This window comes from Arvicanthis niloticus, chromosome 13 (genome assembly GCF_011762505.2).
Source record: "Arvicanthis niloticus isolate mArvNil1 chromosome 13, mArvNil1.pat.X, whole genome shotgun sequence".
Taxonomy (NCBI): domain Eukaryota; kingdom Metazoa; phylum Chordata; class Mammalia; order Rodentia; family Muridae; genus Arvicanthis; species Arvicanthis niloticus.
This window is the reverse complement of record NC_047670.1, coordinates 6,534,852-6,556,590: the sequence shown is the minus strand read 5'-3', so window position 1 is coordinate 6,556,590 and position 21,739 is coordinate 6,534,852. Positions and strand designations below refer to the sequence as shown.

General features: G+C 41.8%; 1 protein-coding gene across 1 annotated transcript; it reads right to left on the bottom strand.

The window, feature by feature from the left end:
* Positions 1–8,607: 8,607 nt before the first annotated feature.
* Positions 8,608–13,361, bottom strand: LOC117719044 (myelin P2 protein). The gene is made up of 4 exons (XM_034517116.2): positions 13,214–13,361; positions 11,919–12,091; positions 11,654–11,755; positions 8,608–10,283 (listed from the first exon to the last, which is right to left on the bottom strand). The coding sequence occupies exons 1-4, from the start codon at positions 13,284–13,286 to the stop codon at positions 10,233–10,235; spliced, it is 399 nt and encodes a 132-aa protein (XP_034373007.1). The 5' UTR covers positions 13,287–13,361; the 3' UTR covers positions 8,608–10,232.
* Between the last annotated feature and the right edge of the window lie 8,378 nt (positions 13,362–21,739).

The following is a 21,739-nucleotide window of genomic DNA, read 5'->3' as shown; positions in this document are numbered from 1 at the left end:
CTATTTCATTTTTTCACTCATTAAGTAAATATTGACCTATGTCATCTATTTGTATTTCTAGCTAACATTCCACAACGTCGATAAGTCTGCTTCGTGCTTACGGTTTCAAGACAGCTTCCTGTTCCACAGCCGTACTTCCTTCCACCATGATGGACTCTAACCCTCTGGAATGATAACCATAAACAAGCTCTTTCTTCTCTAAGTTGCCTTGATTGCAATGCTTTGAAATAGTAATACTTTACTACAAGCAGCTAAAACAATTTTCTATAAAATGGAGTTAATGCCCCTGAAGATGTAATATTATGAATACAGCATACTGTTTCCAGAGAATGGGTTCAGTAAGGCTTGGGGAGTGTTATTTATTTATTTATTTATTTATTTTTGAGAGGCTGAGGCTACAGACACAGCTCAGTTGATAGAATGCTTGCCTTGCATACACACAGCCTTTGGTTCAATCCAGAGCACCACATAAACGTGGGCCTGAGAGGTTCAAGCCTAGGATCCCAGCACTCAGAAAGTGAAGGCAAAATGATCACAGATTTAAAATCATTTTTCATGACATAGGTTGACTTCATAGGCCACTTAGGTGAAATTAATTCTTGCTATTATAAGACATAAGTTTTTACTGTAAACTAAGTTTATAAAATTGTTTGTGAATTTCCAGGAAACTATAAGGATTTACAGACTTCCTTACTCTTCCTTACAGTGTAAGGAAGGCCATCCTCACACTATGGTTTGTTACTTTTTGAAATGTTTTTCTTTTATTGAAAGTAGATTTTTTTTGTTCACATAATATATTCTGGTTACAGGTTCTCTTCCCTCTATCCTTTCCAGTTCTTTCACACACACCCCTATCCAGACCCAGCCTGTCTATCTCTCATTAGAAAATAAGAAGTTTTCAAAGGAGGACAGGACAATAAAATATAGCACAATAAGAGAAAACAAAAAATGAGCACACCAGAATTATACATAAAATAAAGAGAAAGAGCCCAAGAGGAAACAAGAAACGGAGACCCACTCATTTGCCCACTCAGGAATCCTACAAAAAAACACTAACTGGAAGCCATAATATATATATATGCAAAGGACCTATGGTGTGGAAAGAGAGAAGAATGAATATATACACACATATATGTCTGTATGTACATAAGTATATGTCTGTACATATATGTATGTATACATGTATATATGTTTATATGTATATGTGTATATATTATATATGAGTACATGTGTATATATGTGTATGCACTTATTACACACATACTCATACACACACATATATATACGCATATATATGTATATACATGCATATAATATATATATTCCCTGACATGACACTGTGAATTGAGGAACCTGCAAAGGTGCCCTTGAGTCCCTTCTCTGTTGGAACCTAGGCCTGGACATTCGACCTACCCTTAAGAGTTGTTCTTTTCCCAGTGATAAATCACCTGGAGGAAACTAAATTTTTATTTGCAAGTGGTTATCAACTGGAGATGGCTTCTGGGTTAGCAGTGGAGGTGTGTGTTCATTTCTCCTTTCAGCTCTAAGGCCCCACCTTGTGCAGACCTGTGCCAGCCCTGGGCATTGCTGCCTCGGTCTCTTAAGTTCATATGTGCGTCAGGACATTGACTTAAAAGGTCAATTTTCTTAGTGTTCTCCACCCTCTGTGTCTCTTACACTCTGCTTTCTCTTCCCCAGGGGTCCCTGAGCCCTGAGGGGAGAGATTTGATGGAAACATCCAATTAGGTTTCTCACTAACTGCGAAATATCTGGCTGTGGGTCTCTATATTTATACACATATGGTCCAGGTGGAAGCTTCTCTGATGATGGCCGAGCAAGGTGCTGACCTTTCAGTATAGATAGATAGAAAGATAGACAGACAGGGAGACAGACAGACAAAAATATAGCAATAAAATGACTCCTAAGAGTTTCTGTTACCAAAGTAGTACAGGGCATGGGTTCCATCTCATGGAGTGGGCCTTAAAGCAAATCAGATACCAGATGGTTTGTGTCACTTATTGCCCTAGCGTTTCTTGCAGGCAGGACACCATTGTAAATCAAAGGGTTTGTGGCTGAGTTGGTGTTTAATCTTCTCCTCTGATTGCATATTTGAAATATCTTTAAAATGGATATTGTCTCTACGATAGTCAACCTTCACAGCAAAGTCAGCTAAGTGCACTGCAACTGTGGTCTCTTAGCTGCAAATCCATCTGCCAGACTCCGGGGTGAGGTGTTCCTCTCCTGGTCCTTTAACTTTCCTTGTCTTTCTGTCCTGCCTCTGCCTCATTGGCTCCCCTTCCCTCTTGTCTGTTCAGTCTGTCTCTGCCCCTTGAATTCACGCTGTAGTTTGCCACACAGCCTACTTGATTAAGAAGTGTCTAACACATTGACAATTACTGTGTGGAAGTTATGTTGTTTGTCATTGTATCCAATGGGCTCAAGAGTGGGGTGGGAGGGGTTATCTGACATCCTATGGTTTTGAACTGTTCTCTGCACTTTCTGAAGTAAGTTCTGCAAACAACAATGGCCGTAATAATTTACAGTTTGATGAGGTTGTCTTCTCCACTTTCTCTACAGAGCAGGCCTCTTTTCAGACAGACTTATGTTCCTGGCTCATGTCTGGGGAGTTAATTCTCACCTTTCCTTCATTAATGCCCAGGGCTGGGCCGTGCTGATCACTGAAAACAAGGTGCTTCAGTTTATGCCTTTTCTGCCTGTGAGATGACTTGACTAAAACTCTCTCATCTCATCTGCGCATTAATTACTGAAAAAAAAAAAAAAAAAAAACCCTAACTACAAGACATCAGAATTAGTAGCACAATAATACCAAATGCCAGGGTTTCCACAGCACTGCACATTCCAACACCGTCTTATCTTACAGATGTAGAATGCAGCCAGCCAGGAGGTTAGTTTCAATTTTTTTTTCAAGAGACAGAGAACTATCAGTTGATATCCTTCATGAACTGATAGATTTATTCTGTATCAGAAGGCAAACTGCAAGTGTTCTACTCTGCTTGAGGCAGGATTTTAGGCTTCAGTACAAGCTACCCAAAGCCACCCACAGATAACTGGGCCCACAGGTAACTTGGTGAGTCACTTTTAAAAAACAGATGGCCAAAAGTTCACTCTATGCTGAATAGTTTGAGTAATTATCTTTGTAAACTCCACTGGAATATAAGTTATGTTTTCAAAGATCTGGGATCTCTTTAAACCTGTGTTCCCCTGCTGGCCCACATTTGTGAACCTTCACTTTTATCTATGCTGTTCCCTGACTAATGACAATCACATAGCCTCTGATGGAAACAGCAGAGAAATAATAAATATCGGCTTCCCTAACAAAGAACTTAAGGTGTCGCACACTCGTAAGATCATCCGCAGGCTCTGTCAACAGTTAGTTTCACACTGGAACCCCTTGCTACACTTGATGTTAACAGTCTTTTGCTGTATTTATGTTGACATTTTTTTTTAACTTCAGAAGACTTTGGTGCAGTGGTTCACAACTGGACACATATTGGGATAACCTGGGGGAGTTTAGAGACTGGTGTTAAAAAGTAACTGGGAGGTTATTACGCTTAGATAAACTCCAGGGCTCTGGGTTTCTACCTAGTAAGCCAAAAAAAACGAGCTCAGGGTACAAGGCAAACAAACTTAAAGCTAATTATAAACCACCCACGCCCGGGAGTGCAGCCCAGTGATAGAGCCGTTACCCAGGCAGCAAACACAAGTTCCTGGAAAACCTTAGCAGCGCAAAGACAAACAAAATGCCCAGAAGCCTTACCTTCCACCTAGAGACTTTCCACCTCAATCTAGCAAATATTTTCTTTGTCTTGCTTCTGAAAACAAAGCTTTCCCCATTCCCTCTCAGGAGAGCCTAAACGGCCTGTGGGGTGACCCAGCCTGGCTCATGAACTGAAGTTTGCTAAATAAACTGTTTAAACTGTTGGTGTGCCTGTGCTTGCCTTTTAACAGCTGCAAGGTCTAGGTCCTAGTCTTCACCCATGGCAAAAAAAAAAATAGTAATATAATATTATTTTAGGATTTACTTTTATCTATGTGTAGTGTCTGTGTGAGTTTATTCAATGCACATTCAGGTGCTGTGGCGTTATGGTCAGCTGTGAGCTGCCTGAGGTACGTGCGAAAAACTGAACTCCAGTCCTCTGAAAAAGCAGCAAGTGTCTTAACTACTGAGCCATCTCTCCAGTGTCCTGTTGGATATAATCCTGAAACTTACACGTTCAGCTGCTCCCAGATAATTCTGAATGTGGAGGCTCAGAGACATGCTGCATGGATTAGGAGACAGCCTAAGAGCTGAACTGAAATAACGTTTTTCAATTACAGAGTAAATCTCTAGTCAGGACTGGGAGTAGTATCAGCCACATTAAACTGAAACTCTTATATGACAATCTAAGGAGCTGGAGAGACAGCCGGGTAACTAAGAAAGCATCTAGCTGGCTTTTCATAACCATCTGTAATTCCTGGTAAAGGGGATTGTACTCTGTCATCTGACCTCTGAGGACACCAGGGATCCATGTGGCATATATGCACACATGCAGGCAAAAGATTCATACACAAAAAATGAATAAAGCTTTTTGGTTTTTTTTTTTACGTGGGAGACACACATGCTAGTGTGTCTAAGTGTGAGGCCACATCTCTGCAATGTCATGCTAGTGAGTCTTAGTGTGACATCACATCTCTGCAATGGCTTTCTAGTCAGTGGTTCATTTCATTTCCATAAGAAGCAAAACCCTGATGGCTTGTGCTGGACTCTTATGTGAACACTCTTGTGCCTAATTTCAAACTACCAATTCTAACAACTGGCTTGCAAATTTTCTGAAAATCAATAATCAGCCTTTAAACATTTTGTTTTATAGACAAGGTCTCACTGTGTCTCAAATGGTTGATCTCACCTTTCCCATCCCCCCTCCCCCCCCCCCACCTCTTCCTGTTAAATGCTGGATTACAGACATGGCCCCATGCCAGTCTCTAGCCATTAGTCTTCAGGTCAGTTTTGGCCAGTTCTAAGATACAATCACATCCTAAAAACTTAGTCATAAATATGTCAGAAAACAAGTCAAAAATATGTCAGTCATTATACAGTTGACAGCAGATAACTTACTCGTTTGGAGTCTGCATTTACCTGGGTCACATTTAGGTTGGAGTAGCTAATCATCAATCATATTTTAAATATTCCAATTTTAAGTGTTTGTTTGCTTACACACTAATTAACTATAAAATAATTCTTGATTTTTGTCTGAATAGTATTCTAGACTTTGTCACTTGGAGTATAAATTACTTAAAACATATATAGTAATAAGAGCTTCTGTGTTTCTATTCACTTTGAACATCATGTGTATCATCCAATAAACAATAGCAGAACAGCCGGGAATGGCGCTGTGAGCCTGTAACCTAAGTATTTTAAAGCAAGGCAAAGAATCACAGTTGAGACCAGACTGAGCTATATAATACAGAACACTGTCTCAAGACAGGAAAACCAATAAAACAAACAAACAAGCAACAATAATAGAAGATACTTCTGCAATGTCTTTTCTAAACACTGGTCTAAGCACTTTACATGTGATAGCTCATTGATTTTTAATGACTCTTTGAAGTGTTCTCTAAGAAACTTGGGTCCATGTGTGTGTGTTGAGGCCTGTGTTTGGGATCATAGCTGGTAAGGAGGGATCAGAAGCTTCAACTGATCAGTTTGACTGTTCTCCACTACAAATGTTATAACAAAACTACTAGACAATCAAAATTATATGTTGAGCCAAGTTTTAAATATTATGGATCCTAAGTGCTGGTCTGATGATGTTTGTGTTGGCTGGATTTCCAGCAGCAAACATCCCAGAGAAGCCAACCTCAAAGAGGGAAGTGCACGTTTGGGTCACAGTTTTGGAGATTTGGGTCCATTGGATGTTTATCCGACTGATGAGGGAGAACGTCATGGCAGGGAGAGAGGGAAGACCAAAGTGGCTTCACCTTGTGATGCCTGGGACGCAAAGAAAGGGAGAAAGGCCCAGGAGCCCAACACACTCTTCCACAAGACACCCAATATTAGTTTAGTCTTCCACTAAAAGTTTTGCCACCTCCTAATAGTGCCATGGGCTGAGGACCCAGACTTTAGTGTGTGGCCCTTTGGAGGACAGTGAACATTCAAACGTTAAGTGTTCTCCCCAGATTCACATACTGAAATCTTAACTCCCAGATTTGGTAGGGTTAGGAAGTAATTAGCTCTCGTGAGCAAGTAGTAGCCTCCTTGGATGGACTTCTTCCTTATAAACGAGGCCCATGGGAGGTCATGCTCCCTTTTCCTCATGTGAGGAAGCAGACAAATGATGCATCTGTTAATGGGGAAATGCCCTGAACAGAGGGCAAAACTTCAGGACCTACATTGTGAACTACCCCTTCCTGAGAACAGCAAGGGGTGGCTTTCTATTGTGACTGTGATATGCAATATAGGATGTTTTGCTACAATACCTAAAATGGGTTCAGATAATAGGTTTTTCCCAGGCTTGTCTCTCTGACTATAGAGAAGGGTGTTTTGGTTTGTTTTGTTTTAATTTAGCAACATTTACAACCTGCTGAACGGATTATTTTCTCTTCCTCATTAGTAACATAATACTTTTACTTTTCCTGTTATGAAATTTAAAAGTACCTGGGGCTTTTGTACAATAGAGTAATTATATTTATTGACGGATACATTTTATGGCAAGTCATAAATCTTTAAAAATAGAAGTGCAGTTCTAAACATTCCTTTTTATGGGTTGGCCTGGCAGGAGATAAAGAATGAAAGAAAGGTTCACTATGCCCACCAGAAACATGCCATCTGAAGCCCTGGAGGGGCAGGAAGGCTTGCACAGTGTGCCTTCTTGGGAAATAATTTTAAAGATACAAAGAAGTTGGGAGAAGCATACCAGTTTGTAGAAAAGAAACATAAGAAACAAAGTAATTCATAGAAAACAAACACGCCTTTCATTCAGATAACGCTACTGCTCCAGTTCACCCATCTGCTTTGTCACTATGAATATGTATGTGTGAACCTACAAACACACGCATATACTGTTCTGAAACCTTGACACTAAATCACATGCATACTACGTAAGGCCCAGTACCCAAAATGTCATGGATTTTCCAAGAATAGAGGTAATCTTTCCTTTGATCACAGTTCACGATAATCTAATCCCTGGTGTGTACTCTAATTCACAGACTGACCCCATGCTCTCCTTCGCTGCATTTCCTGTCTCTCCTATGAGACACACCCAGGATCACTCACTGCACCTAGCTGCCATGTATTTTCAGTAGAAAGTGATGTGGAAGACTCCCACAGCCTCTCTTCTATGACATTGACATTTTGAGGAATTCAGTCAACATCTGCCTTCATTTTTTAAATACAAAATGCCTCATTTTGAATTTCCTGGTTGTTTCCTCATAATATTCTCACATGTAGATCTCCAAATACAATGTTCAGTATATGACACTTCTTCCCTATAAGGGCACATATTGCTTGTTTGTCCTCCTTTGGCTGTGTTAACTTTGACAGTCCCGTTAAGTGACTGTACTGCTTTGACATTTTATGCGCATTCTTATTTTTTTCCCTCTCTTAGGTGAGAACGCTTTAAGATTGTGATGTCTTCAGCACCTTGACAGGATTTGGAATCAACAGAGAGACTGAGTGCTGAAAAAGAACATTTCCAGATGTTGGACTGAGGAAGGAGCCACTCTGCATGTAGGTGGCATTGTTCCATGGGTTAAGGTCCCAGTCTGGCCACAAAGGAGAGAGCCCACTGAACACAGGCATTCATCTCTCTCTGTTTCCTGGTCCTGTCTCTCCCATCACCCCAACCCGCCACAATTAACTCTATCCTGGAACTGTGAACTGAAATTAATCCTCCCTTCCTTCAGTTGTTTCTGTCAGCTGGGTCTTCACAGCAAAGAGAAAAATAACCAGTGCAAACCAGACCTAGGATGCTTCTAATCACAGTTTTTTTTCTAGTTTTATTGTCCATTGATAATTCTTGCTGGAGCCCATATTTGCTGTGGTAGTTGAAATATAGTGCCTGTCTGCCAGAACTCTTTCCACATGTACCAGTGTACCTGTGTCCTGTGAGCCTTCTCTGTGCTATCTACCTGTCATCTACCTGTCACAGTATCAGAGTCTTGGGTTACTTTTTCCCAATGGTTTACCATTCATGATGATAATTTATGAACTTGTGATTTCTTAATGGTTTTAAACTTGTGATTTATCAAGTATTTCATGCCCAAGCTGTCCCAAGTTTAACTAATGGAATTTTCTTTTTATTCAGGCAACACACTGCTATCATTTCTTTGAGTATTTTTTATTTTTGTATATAAAAATAATTAAATATTATAGTACCTATTCTGTCCTGGTGTGGAACCACCCATCTCTCCAGAGGACTTTGGTTTCTCTCAGTGAGAAATGGCATTAGCGACCAAGCCCCAAGCGCTACGTGTGCTCATATTCCTGAGGGATCTGTTCTTCTGGGCTTGCTGGGGAGACAAAGCTCGGAGCCCGCAGCATGTGTATGCATACTCAAACACACATTAGGTACATATATGAATCACATCCATACACATGCAGTTGTGCGCATACAGTTGTATCTACTTATGAGCATGCACAGAGCTTAGAAACTGTATTAGTCAGACTTTGTCACTGTGGCAAAACACTCGATATAAACAATGTGGGAGAGGCTTTATTTTGACTGGGAGTTTCAGAAGTAAAAGTCCAAAATGCTTAGTTAGTTGCCTTGGGTCTGAGCCTGAGGTGCCACAGAACATCATAACAACTGGACTGTATGACATAGGCAACCCAAACTCATGGAAGACAAAAAGAAGAGGAAGGGAAGGAAGGGAGCTAGGGATGACCTTTAAAGACATGGCCAGTGACGTACTTCCTCCATCTAAAACACACATGCTAAAGATTTTACCGTCTCCCAAGATAGCATCACCAGCTAGGGGGCAAGACTTCAGCACATGAGACCATAAGGGACATCTCATGTTTACACCGAGATAGAAACCATGGATTTACAGACTTCATTGCAGTTCTTCATAGCCTATGTTCCTGCCTTCACTCATTCTGTATGCGTATACATCTTCTTCCACTGTGAACATCTGATTGCCATGAACAACCACACAATCATCATTTACTCAAATAATATAGTACAGCTTCATTATTACATGAGCATAGTGGTTCCTCATTCTTTCCTATCAAGAATTACTGGACTCAGTAATTCTAGGACTAGTTATTTATCTAACACAAAGAGGCCATATGTTCAAAGTCTTGTACAAGAATGTAGCAGCTTTATTCACCATATATAGAAACACTGGTTGTAACCCAATTGTCTCAGGAGGAAGATGGATAACTAAAATGAAGTGGTTACACAATGGAATAATGGAACTCGGTGATAAAAAGAAACAAATTACTACTACATGTAACAACCTGGATAAACCCGGAAAACACCATGCTAGGCTTTAAAAGGTAAAGAGAAATGAATGCATGAGGTCTGGTGCCATTTTAAGCAAAACTAGTCTAGGACCAAATCAATACATACTTGCTTCTGGTGGGTTGCTATTACCTCAGAGGGAGACAAGGAAGATTTCTCAGATGAGGGAACCATGTTTGCCTCAGTTGGGATGTACACGCACATAGGTGCGTGCACTTGTCAAACATGCTCAGGTCCATAATCGCTGCGCATCACACTGCCTGTGCATTATAAAGCTTTGGCCCAAGTGGAATGGCGGCTACTCCTGTTGGCTGAAATGAGGAACTCCCCACCCACCCCAATCCAAAGCGGCTCATCTTCTTGCTTTGTTTTTTTATTCCCCCTGCCTCCTAACTGTTCATCCCCCACCCCAGACATTTATCTCTGCCTAGAACAAAGCTCTTACCTTCTTTTAGTATTTGATTGCTTCTTTTATCATTATTTTAAACAACTTTATTTAAACATTATTTAAAACACTTTGCAACTGTGATTTTTATGAGATATCTTTTGTCTAGTCAATATAGAAGGATTAACATGGTAAAGACATGGGTGAAAATGGAAAAATGTCTAAATTAACATTTTAGGTTAATCCTCACTTAAACCATCACTATAGAACATAATTATGACAAGTGCAGAAGAAATTGGACAAACCAGCTTCAGTGAACTCAGGACTTGCTGAATGACTTCCAGTCTTAGATGAGCAAACGCCATTTGGATGATCCAGCGATTTTCTCAGACTTTCTCATAAATTCTGGTGCAGACCACACCCTTCATTATGCATTCCTTAAAAGAGGAGATTGGCTATTTAAAATACAAGTCAGAGAACACGACATTTGGAATGAATTAGCAGTTTACAATAAACTCACAGGATTACATATAGGAAGAAATAAAATACCTAGATGCCAGGTTCCTAGTAGTTCAGGATTACAACACGGAAACTTGAGAAAAACCTTTAAAGTTCATCTGTGTTCTTATATATGATCAAGCAGCAGTTTTTATGCACAGTTTAGATGCATTTAAGTCCAAGAAAATATTGTCATAGTTATAATGCTTAATGTTGGTTGTCAGCTTTGTAGGAGTTAGAATCATCCATCACAAAAACAAATCACACCTCTGAGCATGTCTGTGAGGGTCAGTCTATGTCAGGTTAATTGAGGTGGGAAGACCTGAAGACCTGGCACATGCTAAAGTGGAGACCATACTCCAGGGACTGTGGCTTTAGACTAAGGCAGAGGTGGAGGGCTGGGTACTAGTGGCCATTTTCCTTCCTTCCTGATGTGTACCCCCTGCTGCCTCAAGCACCTGCTTTCATGTCTTCCTTCCCATGACGGATGGATGGTGTCTCCTGTAACTACAGATCAAAATGAGTTCTCTCTGAACATGCTTTTCAGATGGTTTTGGTAATAAGGAGAACAGTGACTAATATAAAAATGGCTTTCTCATTTGCCTTACCCAAAGAGCAGCCAAATAGACCCCCTGAGAGATTTGGCTTGGTTGATCTATAATGGGGACCTTGTACTGGAACTGACTCCTGTACATCTGTTGTGCGGCAAGGGCTAAAACCCAATGCACATTAAAAGAAATATTCAAAACACTAGAGGATTGTATGCATATTCGTTGTGTGCATTAATTAGTGAGCACAGACCCACAGTCTTAAAATTCCCTTAGAGTCCATCTACTGGACACCTTTTCCTTATTCTGATCTGCTAACTAAAGAAGTCTCCAAAGCTCAGAGCTTAGATTGTATTTTTTTGCGGGGGGGGGGGGAGGGTATGGTTTAGGGTAAGTTCCTATGAACTCCTGAAGACAAAGTACTTTTACTACAATATTCTATAATTGAGAATGCCAGGGTTATATTTTACTTTCGAAGTATAGGCTTACTATTTTGGATATAAGTTTAAACAATATGACATTCATCATATTTTAATTAAGTTTATTGCTTAGATACTACCACTTAAAAATCTTGACCTAACACTTGTAGGACTCAAACATTATTTTTTTTAGAATGGGTTTTCACTCAAGCACTAACTGCTGACTTTATTCTTGGTGTTATTGTATATTTGTATTCTAAAGAAAAGGGGCATTTTGAAACATGCACAAACAATGTATGTATACAGCATTATTTCTGCCTTGAGAACTGGGAATGTTCTTACCACTACCATTTTCCCAGCCAGCAACTTTCTCTTTATGGTTGTCTCTTTACCGTCCCACTTCTGCACTTGCTTCAGGCAGCCTCTCTCCAGCGTCACGATGCTCTACAAAGACACGTTTATGTGCTTGGCTTACCTCAGTTTCCAGGACAGGTGTCTCAACAAGCCACATCCATTCTCCAAGTAGTTAACTCCCAGAAGGAATAATCCTGGCTTTCAATAGTCCACAGGACCAACTTTCAGGAAAAAAAAAAATGTTACAGATTACCTTGGTTTTCCTATTGTCAGCTGTGGTTTCATCAAACTCCTGGCCCAACTTGAAGGAAATCTCTGTGTTTTTAAAGGTGCTTTCAGTTCTAATGGTGATATAATCCCCCTTCTTGCTGATGACCACACGGGGCTTAGCCAAGTTTCCCAGTTTTCTGTTGGCTAACCCCACACCTGAAAAGCAAGGCAACATCAGACTGTGTTGGGTAAGGTGGCATATCTGAGAGGCAGACTTCGTGTCTACAGGTTTCATGTTCTTTATTCAGTAGTACCTTCAATGAGTAGATGGTGGGGCTTCCTACCAAGGGCTTCCTCCCAAGTTCCAACAATGAGAGAAAATGCATGTTGGCGACACAAGCATTTTAGTGTCCTGTTACAACAATGATGCCTACAGGGTTTACAGCATAACACTACACAGCTAAAAGTTTAGTTTGTCCACTCTGTCATGTCCAGTGGTACCCTCCCCATAAAATAAGTCGTTTCAGATTTGTATGAAGCATTAGAGATAGTTGAGCTTATATTTACAAACATTATAGCTGCTTTCAGCACGACTATCTCCCCTCCACACATGCCTTTCTATAATACTTTATCAATAAGGAGATATAGATATACAGACCCCTCCCCCCATATCCTTGGTAGAATCTTATTTTTGACATTTTGTAGTTTCATAATATGCCTGGTAAGAACAAAACAAAACAAACTGTCCAACCATACTCTTCTGTTTGTCAACCCTGCTCAACACTAGGATGGGCAGGTGTTGGTGGGACGGAGTTTGAACTGACAGCAGCCAGCCAGTTCTTTTGATCTCAACAACTTCCACAGGTTTTAAGCATCCTCATCTAGAAAATGTATCTTCTGTCAAGCTTCACACGCTTAAATGATTATTTAATTACAGACAAACTCAAAGCAGAGAGAGACACAAAATGTTTAGTTTGGATAAAGGTTAAATTTTAAACTGTGGTTTCCTAGTATTCAACTCATAATCTTATGACCACATTGATTTCTATTAAACAAGGTTTCAGAAAATGCCAGAATATGGATTGACTCAAACTCTAATAGTTTTCTCCAAATTTCCAATGACAAACCTGTGACACTGCTTTCAAGTTCCATGCATTTAAATAGCTTCATTTAAGTTCTAAAAATTTATTGCCAATGAAATGAAAGTAAATTTTATGAATGAGACATAAGACTACACTCAGCCCACGAAACATTCCCCAGCCTCCTGGAAGGAAAACATTGGAAGAAAACCCTCTGCATCCGTCTTTAAAGGGACACTTGCTATGAAGCATTTCTCACCCAGAGCTTTCATGTAGTCATCAAAGTGCTCGCTGGAGACAAGTTTCCAGGTGCCCAGGAATTTGTTGCTCATTGTGATGGCTGAGATAGTTCAGTAGAGTTCCCGGTAGGATGCAGCGGATGCCTGTGAGATGCTGAGATCGTGCACAGTTCTTTTCAACAAAACCCAAAACATGTGACTCACCCTGAGAACCAATGAAGAAAGATGGTGACCAGGCTGAGTGATGAATGGCTCTTAAGTCATAAGCTGCCTATCCATGGGTGAAAGAAACCACCACACAATGTCCCTGTGTTTCCAAAACCATAAAAATAACTGAAAGTATTGATAGGCATGCTTAAGTCCTTCTATATATTATATGATTATGTGTGTGTGTATGTGTGTGAGTGTGAGTGTGTGTGTAGGCATCTTACTGATTTTAATTTTGATTTGGCACAATTAAGAACTCTTGTTTCATATTATTTTATTGATTATTTGGAAATTTCATTTAATAAACCCTGATCACATTCATTTCCAGTCCTCCCAGATCTTCTCCCCACCCTTATGATCACCCCTTTCAAGAAGAGGGAGGAGAAAGAGGAGGAGGGGGAGGAGAAAAGTCCAATTTATGTTGTCTATATACTCACTGGAACATCCTTATGACAAGTTTTAAGAGATCTCTTCAATGGTTTTTTTTTTTTTTTTTTTCTATCTGGGTTGTTACTTTTTTAGGTTGTAGGATTGGGTACAGTAGGAGTTGTCACAGAATTCTTAAAAGGGGGCACACTCTGTAAGTATTGTAATAAGAGCCCCAAATATGCTGTGGGAGGGAAATGGAGGCCAGCAGTTTGAGGACACACTCAGAGGTGAGGGAGGCTTGGCATAGTTTACATATTCTGGGCAGGCAGAGTAGGCAGACAAGAAAGTCAGTCTGTCATTGCAGAGCACAGACGTTATATTCATGCATCGGGATGAGAAGCAGCACTGTAGCACGCCCTTTGACTGTCGGTTAAATTTCATCTCTTTTTAAAAGCAAACCTGAGGATAGCAATTCTTAGTTTCTATGACAATCTTAAATTAAAGCATTTTATAAAAAGTCCACAGAGTTTATAGAGAAATAATTTCCTACAAAATAATCCTAATGAACTCTGAGAGCTCAGTGTAGGATGGCCCCATGTGATATGCTTAGTTCAGCTTGTCTCATTTTACCCTCTCAGCCCCACGAGAGACACACAATATTATTATGCCCAGCTTGAGAATGAAGAAAACTGCATCTTGAAGTTAGACAACTTATTGCAAAACTAAAGCAAAGGTCCAGATTTAAACTAGCATTGTTCCCCAGTGCTAGACCCTGAATCTGGACTAGCATCTCCCAACACACACACACACACACACACACACACACACACACACACACAACTATACACATGTGCATATACATGCACACATATATATGTATGTGTGCACACACATGCACATATGCATGCATACGCACACATATATATACATGCACAAATGAATTTGTACACTCACACACAAGCATACACATACACACATACTATGTGTGCATGCACACACACACAAGCATACATACATGCACACACAAACATACTCATGCATACACACACATATATGCACACACTCATATGAACACACACAGACCCTGATTCAGAGATCCTGATATCACCATGACTTTTTAGTACTACTCTCTAGTCTCAGTATCACAAGCAACAGTCAAGTAAACCAGATGACATACCAGAGTCCCAGTCTTTGACAAGGGGTGCAAATGTCAATCTAGTTTATACATACATGTTGTTCCCAAGAATGGCTGGACAGCTGCCATGCCTTCCTAGCAAGTTTTCTAGCAAGTTAACTCTGGCTGAGTGACGACTAATATCACCAGATTTTACATTTTTGGCTCAGCAGTTACCAGTGCTCACAGCCATGGAAGTGAATACCCCACAATCAGGTCACTTCTAAACCGTAGAATCCTTGGCTTCAAAGGCTCACGGCCCCAGTACTGGATGATCACTATCGTAGTCATGTGGTTTGGTGGCTTGGCTTCAAACTGACTGAGAAGTGGGGAGCCACATACCATGGGTCTCATCTTCTACTACCACTGTCTCGTTAATTCGACATGGGGCCTGATAGTAAACAAGAAGCTCCTTAGCAAACCAATCTGTTCCCAAACCAACGTGATATAAGTGCAGAAAGCCCACTGTACTGGAATAGGGAGAAAACAGCCATTAAAGGGGCCATTTGGAAAGTTAAGGGAGGAAGATCTCAAATTCAAGACCTTCAGGACACACAGTGAGACTCTAATGTAGTCTTAAACAAGAACAAAAGCACTGGGCAGTGAATGTGGTGCTGTCTTTCCCCACAGCTTCAGACCACAAGTAAGTGAGAGTTTTTACATCACCCTACCAGAGCTAAGTCTTCAGGCAGATTACAATAGAAAATCCATGTGGATTTCAATGATCCCTGAGTTGAGCATAAGAATAATAATGGAGTTCAAGATTTATAATGAGCCATATTATAATGAATCAATGATCAAATAATGGACAAAGCCATTCATAAAACTGCCATGGTAGAATATTTACAGCATCGATGCACCTTTAGATCAAGAAAATAATATCTTTTAGGCAACTCACTAATTGTATCTGACTACCAAAGTTGACGGTACATACTTGGATCGAGATGAGATTCTGAGGGCAATGTATGGGTCAAAGATAAAAATGGGAAGCATGCTCATTTACGTCCTGTTTCCTGGCTGCATCACAGTCACTCGTTTCAGATGAGAAATAGTCACTGGAGTATTTGTGGAGCTCGGAGAACAACTTTGCTTGTCAGTCCTTGCTTCTTGCCTCCTTTGAGACTCTGTCCAGTGAACTGCCTGGGATTTTCTTGTCCCTACTTGCTATCTTGCTGTGGGGATTGTGGGGTAACAGGTGTCAGCTTGCATCTCTAGCTGGAGATTCAAACTCAGGTCCTGACTCGTGCATGGCAACCTCACTGAATCACTTCAGAAACCCTCATTTATTTAGCCTCTTGGATGTATTTTGAGCACTAATCTGATTCGTTCGTCTTCAGAGAGTAGTCGACTAGACATCATGTAGACATCATGTTCTCGGGCTTCATTGTGGAGCCAAATCTCCAGATCTTCCTCTTCCTTCATTCAAATGAATACTTTTTGAAGTTTAAAAATGCCGAGATTAAAAGTGTTGCTTAATGCAAACTATAGGTTGAAGCTTCCTCAGGCATCACTGCATACTCTTTTGGTTACCATGGTGATAACTGAATTTATCGGTCCCAAGGTAGCTAATAACTGTGCTTTCAAGGGATGGTAATAAAAACCGGGAAGGAGCTATGAACCCTGCAAATAACGCAATTAGCTTTGTTCTTTGCTAGAATCTACTGCACTGGACCTTCTCCAAAGTGTAAGATGCCACCTCATTATTTCTAAAAGAAGAGCTGAGAATTGAAGGCACTCGCTGGGGACGAATAAAAGACAGGGAGGGCCTCTGCATTCCAGCCTCTTCCCCTGTCATTCCAGCATCTACTGAGCTTCCCACAGCTAAACTGCCTCCTTTGTCTTTGCTCTTGGGAAGGAAGTGATGTTAACATTTTCCAAATACATTCAAGTAGGCTGACCTTTCTGGGATCTGCACAAAATGCTGTAGAAGACATTTTTAGGATGCAGCCCCACCATAGTGCTGATAGAAGAAAAGGATCTCTTTAAAACAAATCTTGCAAAACATACTGGAAAGTGTGTGTGTGTGTGTGTGTGTGAGAGAGAGAGAGAGGGAGAGGGAGAGAGAGAGAGAGAGAGAGAGAGAGAGAGAGAGAGAGAGAGAAAGAGGCAGAGACAGAGACAGAGACAGAGACAGAGAGACAGAGGAGGGAGGGGAGGGAGGCGGGGAGGTAGATTCATAAAATAAAATAAAACTTCATCAAAATTCAGGTGATATGAGCGTGTACGGCCCAGGAATGCGCCTGCTTCCTCCTTTATCTCCTTGATTGAATCTCAGAGTCTTGTTTTCAGACATTGAGGTGCCTCAAGGCTGTGAGAGTGTAGTTTTCATACAACCTTCAAATGTAAATAGTTGAAATTAGGGCAGAGGAGCTTTTATCCAGCCAGCCCAATCTTTATTTCCTCTGGTTGCTAAAGCTAGACACTTGGTTTTCACATTCTAGTTAAATCTACAGAGAATGTGCAAGGATTGTTGTCTTTCTGTGGAAATGAAAGCTCTTAAGCTGTGAAGACTTGGAATCACAGTAGCTGCTGCAGCCAGGGTCAGGATTTCAGCACATTAATCCGGTGGAGAGGGATCCAGGCAGCTTTGCTCCATAAGGTCACTTGGAGATGCCAGATACCGTGCCTTTGGGGCTGCATGATGTTGTGTCTTTCAGGATCCTCCATGCCAGAAGACATCAGCTAATGATACCTGGGGGCAGGGGGGACAACCAGCCATCTCTGCCAGAGTGGCTTCAAATTTTAGAACACAGAGTCCTCCCATCATGTTCTTTCTTTCTGTCTCTGTCTCTCTGTCTCTCTCTGTCAGTCTCTGTCTCGCTCTGTCTCTCTGTCTGTGTCTCTCTGTCTCTCTCCCTCCCTGTCTGTCTCTCTGTCTCTGTCTCTGTCTCTCTCTGTCTCTCTCTCTCTCTGTCTCTCTGTCTCTCTCTCTCTCTCTCTCTCTCTCTGTGTGTGTGTGTGTGTGTGTGTGTGTGTGTGTGTGTGTGTGTTTACAGGAGTGCTCTCATGGGGGCATCTGTTTGAGAGTGTGGAGACCCAAGGACAACTTCAAGTGTTGTTCCTCGGTAGCCACCATTTTTGAGGTAGGGTCTCTCACTGGCCTGGAACTCACTGATTAAGCTAAGCTGGCTAGTTGCAGGCTTCCTCCTGTCTCTGCCTCTCCAGTCCTGGGACTATAGTGTACCCAGTGCACTCAGCTCTGTTACGCAGGTTCTAGAGGCTGAGCTCCATTTCTTACGCTTGGAAAGCAAACACTTTTACACACTGAGCCACATGTATACTCGGTCCCTGATACCACTCTTTTACATTTTTAATTATTGCTTTAAGTTTATGTGCTTGGATGTTTTACCTGCAAGTGTGTCTGTGCACTGCTCGCATGCCTGGTGTCCATGGATGCCACAAGAGGGCATCAAGTCCCTTTGGAATTGTAGTTACAGATGGGTGTGAGCTAGCTGCTAACAGAACCCAGGTCCTCTGGAAGAACAGCCAAATGCTCTTAACCCTCATCCGTTGCCCACATACTTTCTTTTCTTTTTCTTCCATGTCCTTGTTTTTAGTACATGGTTTTACTGTGTAGCTCTGGCTAGTATGTAACTCAGTATGTAGAGCAGGCTTGCCTTAAGATTGCAGAAATCCACCTACTTCTACCTCCTGAGTGTTGGAATTAAAGATGTGAACCACCACTCTTGGCATGTAGTATCATTTCTTAATGTAAATGTATAATGGGACCCTAAATTTAGAATGAACATTAATCTATATGTATGGGTCACTACATAGGTAGGAGCTGGGTTAAATTCTATCATCTGTAAAATATCTATTGATTTGAATGGAACAAGAAAGATTACTTTAATGCAGTTACTTTGTAACTTATATGTCAATAGGTTATTTTTATAAAATTCTTCTGAAATCTGTACTGTTTTACAAAGTAAAGAAGAATTCATGGTCCCTGCTTATTTTCTTCACAAGAAACTATGACATGACTTTCATGGACCTGCCAACTCTCTGTCCAGGTACATCTATTCTTTCTCACATTCCAACTCAGATCTCCTCCCAGAGTCCCTATCTGTGCCTGAAGCCCTGCCTTCCCTTTCTGCTTCACCTATTGCCCTTCAGATCTTTATCAAGACAATTGAAAGGAGAGGGAGGAAGAGGGCGTACACAATATGATATTGGTGATGAGCCTTGCTTCGCTGAGCAGCCAATAAAAACAGAGACCCACAGCAACATTAGCTGGAGCTCGGTGAGTCTTGTGAAAGAGGTGATGGAAGGACTGAAGGACAAAGAGGACAGGGACTCCACAGGAAGACCAATAGAGTCAACTGACCTGGACCCTTGGGGCTGGCATTGGCTGGACCTAGACCTCCTGCCCCCAGTGCCCTCCACACATGTAGCAGAAATGCAGCTTGGTCTTCATGTGGGTCCCCCAACAACAGAAGTGGGTCTGTCCCTAGATCTGCTGCCTGTCTGTCTGTGGATCCTGTTCCCCTAGCTGTGCTGGGACGGGGAAGGATTTGTGTGAGGGATACTGGGAGGAGAGGGGAGGCTGATGTTGGAATGTAAAGTGAATAAATAAATACAGTTTAAAAAAATTACCAAAGCTCTCTGCTGGTTCAAAATTAACAACTGAATAATACAAAGACAATCTCCACACGGTGCAACAGGAAGCTCATGAGTTACCTGCGGCCGGTGCTCTAAGCTGCCCTCGCTGAGACCTGTCCCGCTCTGACTTCTGCCCACTGTTCACCAGTGATGTCATTCCTGCACTTCGTGCTTGGGTTGCATTGTCATCAGGGAAGGAGATGCAGGAGAACCAAGATGCTGGTGACTACTTGGGCTGGCCCATTTCAGGTCATCGATATGATCACAACCCTGAGGAAGACAACCAGCTCCGTTTGTGATAAAAGGAGGTAGTGAGAAAGGTCTTGAAGGCTATCAAAGCCATCAGTACAGAAGATGAAACAAGACTGGCCCTGACAGGTCCCTAAACCAGTCCAACTTCTCTGCGCTTCTTTCTGTGGCATCACCTGATCTGTCTTACTGTTGGGACTGATGGTTAGATAGTTGCTTCATACCACATCATGGAATGAGGACACAGGTACTAGAGACAGAACTGCAGAAAGAATGTCACCCTTCTGACAATGGGCAAAATAAAATAAAACTAAACAAAATTAAATCAAATCAAATCCCAGCAGTGCTGCATGGTAGGAGGAAGACAAAGACCTGTGTTCTGCCGTGTGACTCAGTGCAGCCGGGGAGGGCGGGGGAAGACACCCATAGACCTTCTTTTTTCCCCATGGCACAGGTGGGACGTAAATACTGAAAGCCCCACCTACCACCACACAACACAGCAAGGAAGGAGGAAGACAAAGGCCTGCCGATCACCATGCCACCCACAGACCTGCCCATGTGGCTGGTGACAGAAGCCAGCAGCAGGAGCCACCACACTGTGAGAGTATGTGGTGGACAGACAGACGAGAACGAAGTGGAGCAGGTTGAGCACTATGAAGAGAGATGGAACAGGAGACTTGAGTGTGAAGAGAAAAGCCAGCCCTGCCACCTTGTCCCCCTTACCACAGACCACTCACTGGCACCCCCACTACCAGGGTCAGTTCTGTTGTGCTGTCCAGGAGAGGTGCCGGTGAAGGGTAGGGATGGCTCTCCCCCACTCAGGACCCTGTGGGTGCACAGGACCCTTTGGGCAGCTTTCCTGACTGTTGGGGTCAGCTATCACACACTCATGACACGGCCTGGTTCACCCACACCCCTGCCACCAGGAGCAACTGCACTCTGCTGCCTGTGTGGAACACAGGGTCCTTTCTCCAGAGTGCTGCTGCAGGTGAGAGGTAGGGCCAGTTCTGCTGTTATGTCCTTTTGTAATTATTGCATTTTGGGTACAAATGTGTGACAATTAAAACCTGTTAAGGTTGTTGAAAATTACTCATCAGTAATTTATTAAATACTGTTCTGTAATAAAAAGACTGTGATGAGCTATTCTTGGGTGGTCGTGCTAACAGTATTGGTGTGATGGCTGGGTAATACTTTCCTGTAAACTTCAACATCTCTTGCTGTAATAGTTTACTACTGTTATTTTGGATAAAAACTTTCAAAGTAAAACATATTTTCCTGTATGGGTTATGAAGTCTACTCTGATTTGTATTCAAATTCTCCTGAAAAGTAAATAACTTTACCTCATTCACTAGAGTGAACATTGCTCTTTTTCTTCTGTACGCAGTTCAAGGGAACAAAGAAGATTACACACATGCATGCACGTGTGCCTGTGTGTATTTAGTGTGTTTATGTTTGCCACATGTGTCCACTTGCCTGAGGAGGCTAAAAGGATGTCATCAGAGGCACGAGCCTCTCCTCGTGGGTGCTGGGAACTGAACCTGAGCCGTTGGCAAGAAAATGCAGTGTTTTTGATTTTCCTTCTTTCTCCACATTTTTGCGTGGATCTTCCTAGCCTTACCTACTTCAGTTAACCTAAGGAGCCCAGAAGTTTGTCTTCTGTATGGCTGTGTTAACAGAAACTTCTTGTCTTACCAACTCTGCAGCCCACTCCTGTAGTGATTTGAATATGAAATGTCCCTACAGACTCATGTGTTCCAACACTTGGTTTCCTGAGAGTGATTCAATTTGGGAACGCTCTGGAAGCTTTACGAGGGGAGTCTTTCTGGAGGAAGCATATCACCACAGGCACATTTTGAGGTTTTATATTCTAGCTCTTCTTCCTGCCCTAGCCCCGAGCCTTCCTGCGTGTGGATTAAGTGGGATCTCTCTGGTTCCTGACTACGAGGCT

Coding starts and splice junctions, on each gene's coding strand:
- LOC117719044 (XM_034517116.2), bottom strand. CDS start 13,286: ATGAGCAACAAATTCCTGGGCACCTGGAAACTTGTCTCCAGCGAGCAC. Junction 11,756..11,918: donor CTGACAATAGGAAAACCAAG/GTAATCTGTAAC, acceptor GTGTCTTTGTAG/AGCATCGTGACGCTGGAGAG. Junction 10,284..11,653: donor TGGCTGGGAAAATGGTAGTG/GTAAGAACATTC, acceptor TCCTCTTTTAAG/GAATGCATAATGAAGGGTGT.